This window comes from Martes martes, assembly GCF_963455335.1.
Source record: "Martes martes genome assembly, chromosome: 13".
NCBI classification, from domain to species: Eukaryota; Metazoa; Chordata; class Mammalia; order Carnivora; family Mustelidae; genus Martes; species Martes martes.
In genome coordinates, this window is record NC_137901.1 from 39,349,586 (window position 1) to 39,366,298 (window position 16,713).

General features: G+C 42.7%; 1 protein-coding gene across 1 annotated transcript in view; it reads left to right on the plus strand.

The window, feature by feature from the left end:
- Window positions 1–3,725: 3,725 nt before the first annotated feature.
- The window catches only part of KLHL14 (kelch like family member 14), a gene marked incomplete at its 3' end in the record, with an annotated part of 97,577 nt that continues 84,589 nt past the window's right edge, over window positions 3,726–16,713 (plus strand). The window contains exons 1-2 of the mRNA XM_080821929.1: window positions 3,726–3,896; window positions 5,287–6,279. Of these exons, the coding sequence (XP_080678055.1) occupies window positions 3,859–3,896; window positions 5,287–6,279 (1,031 nt within the window). The 5' untranslated portion in view covers window positions 3,726–3,858. The remainder of the gene's footprint in view (window positions 3,897–5,286; window positions 6,280–16,713) is intronic.

A 16,713-nucleotide genomic window follows, 5' to 3' on the forward strand; every position in this document is an offset into this window, starting at 1 on the left:
TGAAGACTGCTTGAATTAGACGACTACATGATCCTGTTTAGCTTTTTTCTAAGACAATTCGGGCTTCTCTTATGCCATGTGCAATCCATCCTGCTGAGTGCTCTTCCCTAGTCACGTCCTTCCTGCCATTTTAAAAACAATAGCGGCAGAGATGCAAGCTGCTGATAGTGCTCAGCAGGACAGATCAAACACACAGATGCAATTTCTGTACGTTGAACGGTGAAGTAGGATAAAATTCAAATACTTACAATCGCTTAGTAGCTAGCATCTGATTGCTGCAAATTGAATCTTTCATAACGGGATTTATTGTAAATAGTGTCATATCATTTGTGAGTTCTGCAATAATTTCAGTCAAAGCCAGTGCAAGATATTGGAGGTGTGAGATTTACATGATTTATACACTAGTTTACACATAGATTATGAAGGGATTTTTAATCATCAATGTTATTTTTAGTTGCTTACAAAACAGCCCTAATTGTCATTTTTTCTCTGAAATCTTAAACATTCTCACATAGTGTAACTTTAAAACCCAGAAGAAAACAGCCTAGCCACTTCCTTTCAACAGCTGTTTTAGAATTGCAAGACCCCAACCCAACCCTTCTCTTCCCCTTCCACTCTCATTGTTAAATAAGCATCAAAATTATAGTTAACATTCTTGAAATGTGCATTTCATATTGTTTGGGAGCAACAAAGATCCTTGTAGTCATAATTAGTGATCAATATAACCTATCAGTAAAAAAAAAAAAAAGAAATTCAAAATCAAGATATTTTGAGATCTCAAAACACATCTTACTTCCTTTATGAGAACATGGAAAGACGGCAATAGTTTAAGAGATCAATACTCTTATTCATCTTTGGATTTAGTTCCAAACACTTCTCTGGAAGCTCATAATAGGTAAACATCAAAGGCATATTATACAAATTATACGTTTAGTGTACGAGAATTTGGTGATACTGCATGTACTTGATAGCTTTCATTGCTAATGCACAGAACCCCCAAAAGACACTGTATCACAGTTACACAATCTTCCTGTTCAAGACCTAAATAAGAAAGGAAAATTCAAAAAAGGAAAAATTCAAAACAAATAGTAGGGCCAGAAGATTGGAATAATCTGTTCCCTTTCTTTTCCCTGCACTAAAAAAAAAAAAAAAAAAAAATCCTTTTCTATTATTTTATCATGTATTTGAGCTTTGTGTTATAAATATGAAATGTGAAATGCAGCATCTCTGCAAGATCTGAATAAAGTATCTTACTCTCAGATAACCTAGGACCTTGATAGAGAAGGGCCTTTGTGAGGAGTAAATGCTTCAGTTCAATCCTTCTTCATTTATTTAAGAGCAAATATCCCACATGCATGTTAATGTTTATTATTCTAAATGGGGAATTCCCTATTTCTAAACCAAAGAATTTTCAGTTTTCTCCCCCTCTCTTAAGCAGGTGTCTTTCCATATCTCACAAATCAAAAGGGAAGGTGAGAAGACAGCTTTTCAGTGGTGCCCTGATGTGTATTTTAATAAGTTTACTGATCAGAGCACATATAAATTAGAATGAATCATATTCATATCTTTAATAGCAAAGAAAACTCAATTTAACTCATGTCCAGCTTTCTTTCATGTTCATTTTATACAAGGGCATGTCTTCCTTGTTTTGCTTTTTGTCTTTCTTTCTTTCTTGGACACCTCCAACCCCCACTGACAACCGAAATGTAGGGCTATAAATGTAAGGGCGCAATACATCATGAGATAAGTCCAGAGAACATGTCCTCTACCAAAATGCACATGAATCTCTGGTACAGTGAAAACTCCAGAATCGTTTGGGGGTTCATTTTGCATGCTAAGCAGGGTCAAAAACGTGAGCTTTATGTGGTCATCCTTATATATCAGATGAAGTCCAAAGTTTAAAGGTGACATTTGTGAAATTGCAGCTGGATTTCCTAGCACTTGATTCTAGCTCCTGCAAATCAAAGACTCTTAATTGAAAGACAAAGCTGACAATATGATCATCTTTCAATTAAATAAAAATATGACTTCTGAACCCTTATCTGTTGAAGAGCTGATATAGAAGTTTGGAGATGGTTGTTTAACCAGACAAAATGATAGAGAAAATATATTTTCCAACAAGATCATAAGGCTTGAATAGTGCAGGGAAACAAATGTGAAGCAAAGGGCTGTCCTCTGTTCCCTCTACCAGCTCTAATTCCCCCACCCCCAGTTTGTACACTCAGCCACTCACCTTTTAGGCAAGGGCTAGTGTCTTCCAAATTAGACTCAAACCCCAAATACCAAGACACTAGAAAGTGGCATCTTGGCATACTTTGAGATCAGGCGTTTTCTGCATTTCATGGTGTGGGGGGAGGAAGCAGCATACCAATGTAGTGAAATCTGGAAACAACAGCATATATACAGACACAAAAAAAAAGTTTGCATATTGCACAGAGCGCTTGAAGATCATAAATCTATGCATGAGAAAGATGTAGTGGAAATTTTGGGGGGGATTAGAGTTTATTTTTGTCATCTCTGTGAGACAGCTACTCATTCATCCAGATCACAGCTAAGAAAAAAGCTGGTCACAGAAATTAGCAGTTTCAGCTCAGCAGCGAAGTCGCCAGCCTGTGAAGGCAGAGAGAAATTGACTAATTAGCAATGCGCACTAAAACTTGACGGTTCTTTATAGAGAGAGAGAAGAGAGAGGGAGAGAGAGGGAGAGGGAGGGAGGGGGGGCTCGCTTTTTCCCCTTCTTTCTTCCAAAGATGTTTGAAATCGCAGTCATTTACGCTCGACAATTTTTACAATAGCCTTGAGCCATAATTTTGCGAGTCTCTCCAGCATCCATCCCCCTGTATGGTCTCTCTCTACCGGCCAAGCACGACCGTTTCTCTCCCCAACCGTGGATTTCCTATTACTCTCGTTACGACTCACTGAGCCCCAGGCCCAAGGATAATGATGTGTTGTTTCTTGGTAGCATAATTTGTCACACGTACATTTTTTCTTCTTCTTCTCTTGCAGAAAGCTCTGCTCCCTCTCTCTCTCTCCCTCTCTCTCCCTCTCTCTCCCTCTCTCTTTCTCTCTTTTCTCCCTCTCCTACATTTTCTTGCTGTTGCTAATTCATGGTGATCAAATGATGTACGACAAAATAAATTGTAAAGAGTGACTGCCTGGAGTTGGGAACCAGAAGGTGTTTTCCCCCTCCCAAGGAGAGAGCAAACCTTTAAAAAGGAAGGACAATTGATTTTTGGGGGGGAGCTTAAGTGAGCCTTGACTTTGCAGCTGGTTGAAAGCAGGTAAGTTTCTGGCCTTGTGTCTGCCTTGCCTGTATTTTGTTCTGTCTTTTGGGTTGTTGGCGGGGGAAGGGATGGGGAGGGAGTCTTTGGGGGGGGGCGGTTAGTTGCCTGGCAAACGCTCATAAAGAATAAAACTCCTATTGCAAGAAATTAGCAGATAAGGGGGAAAGGCAAAGGAGGAGAACAAGAAGGAAGGGGAACAGGAAAAGATGGGGGGGGGGGGGAGCGAGACAACGAAGCGGGGAAAGCGAGAGAGAGGTATGACCGGGTCCACTTAAAGGGAGAGACTCTGGGAGATGTTTCAGGAAACCCAGATCTTTGGGGGCCGGTGGGGGAGGGGGTCCTGCCGGGGGAGGGAGCTCGAGGGAGGTTAGGGTCCACCTGGAACAGGATGGTAAAGTGAGTCGAGAGGAGCCCAGTGTGGTATAAATAGGAAACCGGCGATCCAGGACTGGCGCCGGGCAGGGCAGAGTGAGCCGCAGTGGAAGGGGCAGGTCCGGCGGGATCCCTCGGAGCCGAGCGGCGGCGGCGGCGGCGGCGGCGGCGGCTCTCCCGGGCGGGCAGGCGCGCGGGCGGGATGTGGGCAGAGGGTCCCTTTCTGCTCGGCCCTGGAAGGTGCAATTACAGGTTAAGGACCTGGCGTATCGATTTCGCCTCGCGCCCCCCCTCCCCCATCCTGCCGTCCTCCGCCTAGATGCGGGCGGTTCAGACTTTTTTAACAGAAGTAGTTCCAGGGCCAGGAGAGTGGGGGTGCCCGAGTGGGGGGTCGCTGGGGGTTTTACCGAGGGGCTCGTGGGGAAGCTGAGGCTTCACGCGGAGATGCTGGGTGGGATGCAGAGACCCTGCACGGAACCTACCCCCCCCCCCCATTGGACAGCCCCCACCCCCTCCCCCAACACCTGCCAGTTAACTTGAACTTCTCACAGTTACTGGAGTTAAAGCTACTGTTCCTGGTGCCTTGGAGACAGAACCTTTCACGGGAATCCCTCCGGGCCTCTGGGGTCCTGCTCTAAATCCACCCCAGTGGCCCCACTTCCTCCCTCCTCGTCTCCCCGGTGCCGCCCCGCGAGAGAAGGGGAGATACACGTCTGAACTTCCGCGCTTTGAAATGCCGGGGGCGGGAGAGAGGGGGTCGGGGGTGGGGGGCCGAAAGGATTCTCCTGCCAGGTTTAAAGGCGTCTCTGGAAAATTAGCAAAACTGAGTGGTGACGGGGAAGCCAACAGTTTGCGAAGCAGGCAAGCAGGCAGGGCCGGGGTGAGGGAAATGAGCTAGAATTGATAAGGACAGCTCCCGCCTCTGCCGAGTCCACTGAGCTGGTCCTCACCGCGCTCCACTGCACTTTCCCGGGAGAAGAAAGGGCTTTATCTGCTACCTCAGACTATTAGCCTAGGAGTTTCTCGGGGCAGCACGGATAATCGAAGGGGTTCCCAGCTTTTGGAGAGCTAAGAATCGCCCACCCGCACGCTTGTCGGGTCCCCTTTCCTACCCCCCAAACTGGACCAACTGCGAAAAGCAAAGCTGCAGGCACAAGTTGACCTGGAACCTCTGCCGACGGTCGCCTCTGCGCTCTCCGGGAACCCCCGGCTCCCCACTCCCTGGCCTTTCCCTTTCTCAGGCCCGGCATGGACACAAGCCCACGAGGTGTCTCGGCCTCCGCCGCCACTTTGCCGTCGCTGCTGCCACCCCTGTCGCTGCCAAGAGCCGAGCCAGGGTGGTTTTAGGAAAGTGAGGGACGAAGTGTGTGGGCGGTGGCGAGAGGAGTAGCAGGGAGCTGAACCGGCGCCCCGACCCCAGACAGGGCCCTTTTGGTGGCGCTCACGGATTCAGCGCCTTCAGACCTTACTCCTAGGGTCGGGGTCTTGGGGCGCGCTGGGCAGGAGCCAAGCTGAACACTGATTGTTGTTCTTCGCCCTCCCCTCCCCACACCCTTCCCCACCCCGACCACACCCCACCCCCTCCACTACCCTTCTCCCCTCCCTCCCATCCCCCACCCCTGTCTGCCAGGTTGGAGGAGGGTTTAAAGCCAGGTGCGCCGAGTCAGCTCGCCATGTCCAGATCCGGGGACAGGACCTCCACCTTCGACCCCAGCCACAGCGACAACCTGCTGCACGGCCTGAACCTGCTGTGGAGGAAGCAGCTGTTTTGCGACGTGACCCTGACGGCCCAGGGCCAGCAGTTCCACTGCCACAAGGCCGTGCTGGCCTCCTGCTCGCAGTACTTCCGATCGCTCTTCTCCAGTCACCCCCCTCTCGGGGGAGGGGTCGGCGGCCAGGACGGCCTGGGGGCCCCCAAGGACCAGCAGCAGCAGCAGCCGCAGCAGCAGCCGCCACAGCAGCAGCAGCCGCCGCCGCAGGAGGAGCCCGGGACTCCTTCCTCCTCCCCCGACGACAAGCTGCTGACCAGTCCTCGGGCCATCAACAACCTAGTGCTGCAGGGCTGCTCGTCCATCGGGCTGCGCCTGGTGCTCGAGTACCTCTACACGGCCAACGTGACCCTCTCCCTGGACACGGTGGAGGAGGTGCTGTCGGTCAGCAAGATCTTGCACATCCCCCAGGTCACCAAGCTCTGCGTGCAGTTCCTCAACGACCAGATCTCGGTACAGAACTACAAGCAGGTGTGCAAGATCGCCGCGCTGCACGGCCTGGAGGAGACCAAGAAGCTGGCCAACAAGTACCTGGTGGAGGATGTGCTGCTGCTCAACTTCGAGGAGATGCGCGCCCTGCTGGACTCGCTGCCGCCCCCCGTGGAGTCGGAGCTGGCGCTCTTCCAGATGTCCGTGCTGTGGCTGGAGCACGACCGCGAGACCCGCATGCAGTACGCGCCCGACCTCATGAAGCGCCTCCGCTTCGCGCTCATCCCGGCCCCGGAGCTGGTGGAGCGGGTCCAGTCAGTGGATTTCATGCGCACCGACCCGGTCTGCCAGAAGCTGCTGCTGGACGCCATGAACTACCACCTGATGCCCTTCAGGCAGCACTGCAGGCAGAGCCTGGCCAGCAGGTAGGAGACAACAAAGAGGAGGGCGGGGGTTGGCGGGGGGTGGGGGGGGGCGAAGCAGGAAAGGCCGGAGGGAGGGGAGGGGGGCAGAGAGGAGTGGGGAGAGGGGTGGGCTGCGCGGGAGGCTCTGGCGAGCTGAAAACAAACGCAAACAAACAGTTCAGACTGTGTGGGGAAAGTTGATTTCGGAGTCCCCGAAAGGTCAACAGGAAAGTGGCCTAACAGCATCCCCGAGCCCTGGAAAGCCCACGTTCCCAACATCCCCGGAGCGAGAAATGCGGGACTTGGGGGGCTGAAATTGACAGGCAGGTGGGGCCAAAGGCCGGGGCAGTTCCCAGTGCCGCTCCGGAACCCTCTCAAAGCAGTCCTCCCTCCAAATCTCAAAATGAGCTTCCTCGAGGAAGAGGATTCTGCAATAAGTCCCACCCCATTCCACCTCTTTCCTGCCTTGGGTGAGCAGGAACGCCCTGGCGACGCTCCACGAGGAGAGCTTTCATTCTTTCTGTCAGACACTCAAGGTCTGTAGTTGTTGTTGTTGTTGTTGTTGTTGTTGTTGTTGTGCTTAGTGACTTGAGTCTGCGGCTCCCTTTGGAAGTTAGAGCTCCCAAACCTTTTGTCTATTAGGGCCACTATTGGAAATTCTGGAATCACAGACCCAGGCAAACTTTCTGTCCTGTGAAAAGCCTTTCTTTTTCACTTTTAAAGGGGAGCAAAGCAAGAGGTTTCAGGGTGTCAGAGTGAATCATGCCTAGCAGCTTCCAGCTCTAAGGGGAGCGCTGCTGAAAATTGGGAGGAGGGGAGTCTTCTGCCTCTCCAGTTAGGTCCTTGTGCCGGCTCTGAAGTCACAAAGAAGTTGGGGACTTGCTGTCGCTCTCTGAAATGTGTCTGTGTGTGCTGCAAATAGGGTTTCATGTCAGAGGGGAGAGGGAAATGATGACTTTTTAAAATGTGACAGATTTTTTTTTAACTTTGGAATCGACAGTCCTGTTTTATTGGCTCCAATCTTAAAACCCCTTTTAATGAGCCCTAGCAGAGCGTTTCTTTCTCTTTCTAAAAAAGAGAAGCAGCGTCTTCTCAGTTTCTCATGATAAAACATCACGATTTCAGATGCCAGGCTACCCCAGCCTAATCCATTGGAGTGTTACATGGTTTAAAAATCCATCATGGCATTTTCCCATTCAGAAGGATGTCTAAAGTGGGGAGAGGGGGGCCATTTCATGCAGCTTTGTGGAATTAAATATTTATTTTTTAATCATGATGTTTCTACTAGACCCAGGTAGAAATGTAAGAAAAGGAAGATATTCTGTGCAGCACTGGTGTTCAGGTGAGGCCCACAGAGTTATGGGAAAGCTTGGACTTAGAAACCTTCTAAGTTGATTTTCTACTCTTGTGTGAGAGATGAGTTAATGAATTGTGTCAATAAATGACAGTAGGACAATAGCACAAGCAAGAATTCAATCCCTTGTGTGCTTGAATAGTGAGCACAGGAGTCCAGGTGTGAAGAAGAACATGGAATGTACTTTTATTTTGTAAGAGTTTTTCATTTGCCTAAAGATTAAAACTTAGTGCAGTGGGCAAATGTTACCACACCAATGGGCACTGGTGATTAATATTCTGTTATCTTAACTTTTATCACTTTCAAGTAACCTACAAGTATACTTAACTTAGCATATATTATACATATTCAAGAATATATATACATATCCAGGAATTCAAACAACACAGTTATAGTCCTGAACATACATTTATTTGTATTTTTAAAAACATGTAAAATCTAGTAGAAACTCAGAAACCCAGAGAGATAATAAAATTAAGGCTTAACTTGTTTTAAGAGTGATTTTGGGATATGAGCATTACAAATTTGATCTTATAAAAAATTTCTGAAGCCCTCAGTGTACTTGTACTTAATAAGTATGTTCTAGGGCTCAGTATTAGAACGGTTGACTTTCAAAATGCAAAATCCATTTTCCACCTTCGTCTGGATTCAGCATACCAGCTGGGGCCTTGGTTCTGTCCTGGTGGATGGCTGAGATACCAGGCTGCCTGGCTCGGTGATGACACCTTCCAGCTTCACTGGGCCATATCATTTGAAGGATATGTAGTGGCGTCTGACCACTAAATGCTTACAAGTGTCATGGATGCTGCAGGAATCTGATACTTCTGCGGTAGGAAGAAACCTGTATTTTTCTTTAAAAGCTGAAGATACACGGAAGAAAACAGTTCATGTGAACCTGTTGTTGATCTCAAAGTAATATAATTTAGCTTTTGTTCCATTATTGGTAGCTGTGGCATTTTAATTGAGGGGGGACTAATTACATTATTCCAATTTTAATTTGCAGAAAGAATGTAAGACTAACCATCGAGATCTTAACTTTATTGTAGACAAAAATGCTGGAAGTTGTAACCAATAGTATTATATTGGCCCATTTATTACAGCATCAGCAGAATATAAAAATGTTCTCTCAGACTTACATGTAGTTTAACAGAAGGATTAATGTGCTAAACAATTGCTTATGCAAATGCATCACTTTTATTGAAGACAACTGAATGGAGAGTCATTGTATATATGACTTTTTATCCACCTATAGTGTTAAAGTTTAAACATGAAAGGATTCCTCAAATTTAGGCAAGGAGTTGAAAAATTAAAATTGATTAATCTGTTGGAAAAAGTACAAAATATAAGGCAATAGAATCACTTCAAAAAGAATTTATTTGTTTAAGAATACATGGTCATCTGTAGAAAGTAGGGCTTTAACGTAATAACAATATTTTAAATATTTTTGAAGATTATTAAGTAATTTTGAATTTTTATTACATCTAGAAAAATAAAGCAACCCAAGTCTGAAGACTTTATAAATACCCAAATTAATATTTAATTTTTGCTCTAGTTGCTTTAGTCTTTCTCAGTATGCCATTTATGCTTAGATCCATGTTTTATTTTAGCAAGTAAGCATAAAAATAATAAATTAAAAATAAAAGACATACTATCTTATATTCAAATATATGCATAACTAATTTAAGAGAAAAAGATTTAAGGAGACAAAAATTAAGACATCCAAAGTCTTATTTCTTATTTTCTTTTTGTTTTATTGCAAGAAATATAAAACTTAAGAAATAAGTTCTTGAAAAAGTTTCTGGAAAAGTCATTTTTAAAGATTTCTAAAACATGAAAATTTGACTTAGTAAGTGACATCACATGCAATGTTTAGTACATTAATAAGTAAATATCAGGAAACATACAGTCTAAGTTTAGCCTAAACAATCCCCAAAGTTTCTTTTTTATTTGTATTTTTAAAACTTTAGTGCATAATTTAGTAGTTGTTCAAATAAGTCAATTTGGCCTGGATTCATTAACTTCTTTTTTACGTTTTCATCGCATCTCACATAACATAGCAGTTAAATAAATGCTTATTCAAAGTTGAAAGCATTGAGATTATAAAATAAGAAAGCTTTAGTGTTGCACTTCACCAATATGCTCCTCGATTGCACATAACAAAAATCCACAGAAGCTTCTACAGGAACACTCCTGTAATAGAAAAGCATTGGTGAAAATAATCATATTTTTCAAAACATTTAACCACCAGCTATTACAGTCCCATGTACAGTCCTATACTGAAGTGTAGTTTTCCAGAGATTATATTTTACAGAAGAAAGCAGGCTACCTTATAAAGATTTCACTCTCTAAAAAAGTCTATTTAAAGATTTCATATAAATTAATTTAAAAATCTACTTAAACATCAGGAGCACAATTATCTATTAGCTAAAATGACTTGTAATGATTAAAAAGCCATTAAATTTCCTAATACACAGTTTTGATTCCTGGCTTTGGGGCTTAGAAAGCGTTTCTTTAAATGTAGGACTATATTTTCTATTGGTTCTCTTCCTAAGGTCTGAATAACAACCTTAGCAAAGCAAACTAATCTTGTATCCATGTATTCTCTAAATTGTTACTTCCCTTTATATCAATTTGATACCCTCAGATTAGAAGTTGTTAGGTAGTTAGATTTTTGTATCAGAAGTTACCCAAGCATTCAGAATACAATTTGTTTATTATGTGAAACAGGACCATTGATTACAAAATTATATCACAGGTATGGGAGCCAAATAGTTATATCCTACAATCAAAAGGCAATTAGAGTAGATATTAATGTGTTGTATTGGCTTAGAGGATTTACTGACAAAAGTAGACATGTTCAAATTTTAATTCATATCTTGTATTTTTCCATATGTATGAACATGTTGAGGTTCACTCATTACCTTAGCCAATTTCCAAGTATCTCTATTTTCTTAACTTAAAAATGCAGTAAAAAATACATCACTTTATTTACAACAGCTACTTTATACCAGAGGATCTTCTAAGCGTTTTACAAATATTAACTTATTTAATGGTCAAAACAGCCCTAATGGATGAGTGCCAGCATTAGCCTCAGTCTATAGAAGGAAAAACTGGTACACAGAGAAGTTAAGCATGTTGCCCACGGTTGCACAGCTGCTTAGTGTTAGAACCAAAGTCTGAGCCCAGGCATTGTGGTTCTGGAGTCTGTGTTCTCATCCACAGTTTTCCGCTTCTTGCTATGAGCCTCTCCATGCTAGGATATGATCTAGTGATCGTCCTTAGTGTTATATATAGACTTAAGGCTTTCCTTTTGGAAAGAAAGTTGTGAGGGTTAAATATTAATGTGTCTGACTTTAAAAGAAGTTAAGGAAGGGTATTTGTTCTAAGCCTGGAGTCAGAATTTTTTTTTTCCTGTAAAATACCAAATAGTAATTCTTTTTGGCTTTAGGAGTCACACAATCTTCGTTAAAACTACTCCAGTCTTCCCTTGTGACACAGAAACAGGACAATACGTAAATGAATGGTCATGGCTGTGTTATAACAGAACATCACTTATGGGCATTGACATTTTGTATAATTTTCACATCTCATGAAATATTTTTCTCCGTTTGATTTTTTCCCCCCACCATTTGAAAACGTAAAAACCATTCAGGGAGGGGGGCATATACAAAAACAGGAGGCATCCGAGATTTGTTCTGTGAGTCCTAATTTGCCAACCCCTGTCCTAGGCACTTGGGATATATCAATAAGCAAAATGGACACAAAATTTTGTCCTTATTCTAGTGAGAAGAACCCCATTGATCTTCCTGCCTGTGCTTGGAAAGAATACAAGTCTCAATAATTCTACCAACTCCAAATTAGAATCTCAACTTTCCATTATAAGGCTTAAGAATTTAAATAGCTATCTCAGGAAAGTAAAGAGTAACTAATTTAAAAAGTGAACGAGCTTCTCATTTTTTTCAAGTGTACGATAAAGAGAACCAACTAACACAAATTTGTCATTATTCAAAAGAGGTTTAAATATCATTTGTATGGCATTTTAATGATTTCTAGTAGGAAATTAGTCAGGTATATTTAACACATTGCTAAGATTGACAGACACATGTCCAGCAGACTAATCAAAACACATAAATGAACACATGAACAATTATTTTTCTAAATGCCATCCTGTATCTCCAGCTGCTTTGATTGAAGGGTACGTGTTGTCGGGACTCCTGACTTCCAAGTGAGTTAGCTGGACTGAGTACATCTGTAGTACCTCCCTGCCTTCTCCAAAATGAGTAACCTCCAGAGGAACACTCCTGCTGTTGTAGGTTTGTTTTAGGTGTCCGTCTCCCTCAGTAGATCAAGTGCCTGACCTTGATCTAGAAATGTGAGTTCAATTTGAATTAATATTGGTCTTAAGTATAATTGAGGTGGACACTTAGGATTTGGTCAGTTAAGTGTGAATTGACAAAGCCAATGTTGAAATAAAAATGGAGGTTATTTTAAAGATGATCGACACACATACAGTGTTGTTTACCAACCACAATAGTAACTGTCACTGTTGAGTACCTTCTATGAGCTTGACATATTACTTACTTACATACTTTAGTCCTTGTAACATTTTTCTCTCCTTTTTAAATATTAGAAAATTGAGGCTCAGGGAAGATAAATAATTTGTCTAATTATATGGATGGGATTGAGTTGGGAGTCCGTCATCATCATCTGAAGAATACTCCCTGGTTGTGAGTGTATTTAATAGATATGGCTTATACAGAAAGCATACTCGAATCTACAACTTCCATATCTTTGTTTTACCACATCACAGAAGAGATTAAAAGTTACAACTTTCTAATGCTTCTTCAAACCCACCCGAACAAAAGGAGTGAGAGGAATATTTTGGAAAGCCAAAATTCTTTGCTATTGGCCTACCATACTTAATTATTAGTTCTGAGATTAAGAGGCTGTATAATGGGGTTGCGGAGATTTTTTCACTACAAAATTAACTTACTAAAAATATGTTGAGCCAATATATTTTAAATAAATCAATAAAAATAAGAACTCTCAATTTAACTATCGAAAATAATTGTGAAAATAAAAAAAAAAAAACAAAACAAAAGAAAGCCTAGAAGCTTGAATTTAAACCAAGAGATTTTTTCCTAGATTTCTGTGCACTAGATTTCTGTGCACTGGTGAAGTACTAGAGTGGTATCAGCTTTGTTTCTGGGAGGACAATAGAAAGCTCTTCATGTTGGTGAAACTTACAGGTGATAAATACAACAGGTAGAAGCCGGAATTCTAAAAATACCTGTATACTCTCATAACATAAAATAAGTTTACTCTAATTGGAAATTTATTCTGTTTATATTTTGTTTCAAGAAAATAATTTTAACAATTGTTACGCCATAAATGTTTATACCTTCTGTCATTCGCTTAGAATTTCAGAAAATATATTCACTGTTATGTCCTTTCCATTAACTTCCAAGATAATTCATGATGCATGAATTACTAATGATGATTTCTTTTAAAAAAGAATACCCCACACACAACACTATTATGATATGGGCAGGAGAACGGGTTAACCAGAGGAAGAACTCTCAGTTGTAGCATAGAAGAAACAGTGAATATATCAATTTCACTGTGAATATTAAAACGGCCTATCTAGCCACAAATAATATTAATGAAAATATGGTTAGAACTGTTGGCAACATTAGAATTAAAGCAGAAAGGTACAAGAAAAAGCCTACAATTGAGAGGAAATAAAAATAGTGAATGTTTATGATGCAAAGAGAGAAAATAAATCATGGGGAAGTGAAAAAAGAAGAAAAAGCAGCAGTAAGGGAAATACAAGGAAATATGGGAATGCAAAGAAATTATTAAAAATAAAACCATCTGAAAAAGAAAGAAAAAGAGGACTAGCAGTGTAGGAAGATGGCCAAGGAAATTTTAGAGCCTAGAGAGTAGGTGTTCAATTATTTGTTGTACAAAGAAGTACAAATTTAGAAGTATTTAAGTCACTACATACCCAACTAATATAGTTTACAAGGTTATCGATGGTGTTCCATTGAAAAGAGAAAAGCCAGTCCTTAAAAGAAACAAAAAAGACTGTTTACCCCAGGAAAAGAAAAAGGCCAATCATGGTATCTTCACTCCTACAATTCAATTCAGTTCAGCAATTACATATTTGTAATCTAAGTTAATTAAGATGTTTTATTAAAAACTCTGTCCTTAAGCTAGATAATGCAGGAGTTTCAGAAGTGTCAGAGCTCAAAGGGGACAGTCTGCTGTTCCAATAGGAGGAGATGAAAATATAGCTGCATTCCTTGTAAAATCATCTTAATTTTCAATATAATTGGAACTGGCAGTGAACCTGAGAAGCAAGGCGGGCTTTTCTGAATCCATGCCTATGACCGCACCCTACCCCCCACAGTGGGCACTCGGGACGATGCGTTATAATATACCACCACAAGAAGTTCTGCTGTGAGCTATCCCCCACATTTGTACTGAACATAAACCTATCATCCACCAAGCCCTGAGCTAGGTTCTGAGACGCAGAGTTAAACAGGACAGAACGCATTGCTGACTTTGTGCAGTTTACAGTATAAGGAAAAAGAATAAAGAATTGCACAAATCAGTCAGACTGGTAATACATGCTGCGTACTAGCAAACTTCTATGAGATAACGTATCACAAAGTCCTGCAACCTCCCTGGGGAGACCAAAGAAGAGTTTCTCTACAAAGCAGCCTTGAAAGATGAGCTATCCAGAGTGATGGGTCTGCAGGAAGGCCAGGCGGACACCCAGGGAAAGCACGAGCTGTGGTAGAGCGTGCCCAGGAGCACCAGGCAGAGAAGAGTTTGGTACCTTCCAGAAACTGAAAGAAAGTGTGTGCGGCCAGGGGTTGGGTGGGAAGGGTTGATGAAATCAGTCAGGAAGTTGTAGGCCCTGCTGAGGATTATCCACTACATGGCTGAATTCCACAGTGGAAAAATGAGCTTTTTTTTTTTTTTTAATTTGAACTGAGAAAATAAGCAATAGTATGGTAGAAACACTGCCTTTGAAATCATTAACCTAACTAGGTGTCCCAAATTCACTTTCGTTGAGCCCCATATCAGTAAAATGGGTTAATAATTAGAGTTCTACTTGCCAGGATTTTGGTAAGGACAGGCTGAGACAGTGAAAAAAAAACCATATACATAGAAAATGGTATTTAGAACTGACTTATTAATTTTCAAAGATACAATAAGTCAAGTTTACCTGAATACATTTTTGCCTATCAAGAAAACTCGAGTATATATGCGATTTCACTGGAGCACAGAATTAGAGAGTTTTCAGACCAGATGAACGAAGTTGAAGGAACCCAAAGGTGAACACAAGGGCATTAGAAGAAAGCGGGATAATAAGACTTTCTGACTGCTCTCAGTAATTTATATGTCATTCTTCAAAGGGAAAATGATGGCCTTTTTATTTATTTATTTACTTTTAAAGATTTTTTATTTATTTATTTGACAGACAGAGATTACAAGTAGGCAGAGAGAGAGAGGAGGAAGCAGGCTCCCTGCTGAGCAGAGAGTCCGATGCGGGGCTCGATCCCAGGACCCTGGGATCATGACCTGAGCCGAAGGCAGAGGCTTTAACCCACTGAGCCACCCAGGCGCCTCACGATGGCCTTTTTAGAGGCCTTTTTAGATGTAAAAGCCTTCCGTTTCTTCCATTCCTAGAGGAGACCCCCTCTTCTTTTTACTCTCATGAACTCTGGCTTTGAGGCTTCCTTTTTCTGCTGTCCCGGAGCCCCTCACGTACACGTCAGGTCCTGGGGCTCCCAGTGCTCCTGTGAGCGGGGTGGTAAATGACACCTGCGCGGGGACTCTCCGAGCTTCCCCACAGCTCAGCTGGGCCACCGTATGGAGACTGGCTCACCGGAGGCTGCAGAGAAGTGAACTGGAGAATTACAGTCGGTTTCACTTCCCTGCCTTATGCGCCTTCAGGTGCCTCTGAAGACAGGCGAGGCCCGTGAAGTGGAGAGGAGGAGGAAGAGAGACGGCACCAATCTTAGAGAAGAAAGAGTCCTTGCAAATGGAGGGGCACTGTAGAAACACGTGGCTGGGTGGATGTGTGTACGTGTCTGCGTGTGTATATCCACAGACGCAGTGCGTGGTGCTCAGTGCCCGCTTTGAGTTTTCTGTACAGTGATTTCTGAGATGTGTTTTTAGCAGCCAAAGATCTGTTCTGTATGTGGGAATGGGAGCGGGACAGTCAACAGTTCCTAGTCTGGCACTGAGTAAGGAATTACCGCATTGGTAGGGTCAGTGTTTCCGCCAGGAAGAAAGTAATCCCATTTGTAAATCCCGCTTAGAACAAAGCAGCAGACCACTGTCTGGCCCAGATTTTTAGCCCCCTCGAAACCAACCATACCAGAACATCCAGGGCAAATGGAAAGGATGAGAAGCGAGAACGTAAAATCTTGTGCGTCTGAGACAGAAACTTTGAAGGAAAAACTTTAACGCTTTAATACACACACGAGGACTTTCTCATATGTGTCAACAGGGGTTCATTGATACTGTGAAGGATCCCAGACAATATTGGTGTATTACATGAAGGCAGAAGTGTGTGCCTCGTAGCAGAGACCAATTGGGTGGATTGGTTACTATGACAACTGTGCCACTATGGTCAGTGGCAATCCCTGTAATCCCCCTGTTTCAAGGTTTTCACAAGCGTTCCCTCCAAAATGACATTTATAGGTAGGGACTACAGAGTAAAGCTAGGAAATATACACATATGAATAAGAGAGAGGAAATGGCATAAGGGGAGATACCAACAAAGCAGTTATGTTATAATGCAAATGTCTTAAACAGTTCTATAGCACAGTAATTAAGACCTAAAGGTCACACAGATGTGGGACAGATCCCACCCTGACCACTTACAAGCTGGTTTTCTTTGGGTGATTTACTTAACTTCATTTTCAGATTGCTTATCTACAAACTGTACATAATAATACCCACTTCATTCGGAGGATTGTGAATGTTGGAAGGATGTACGTACAACACTTCACATAGTTCCTGGCTGTGAATACTATATAATCGGTAGCATTTATTTTTACGGGAATAGTTATATTTATACC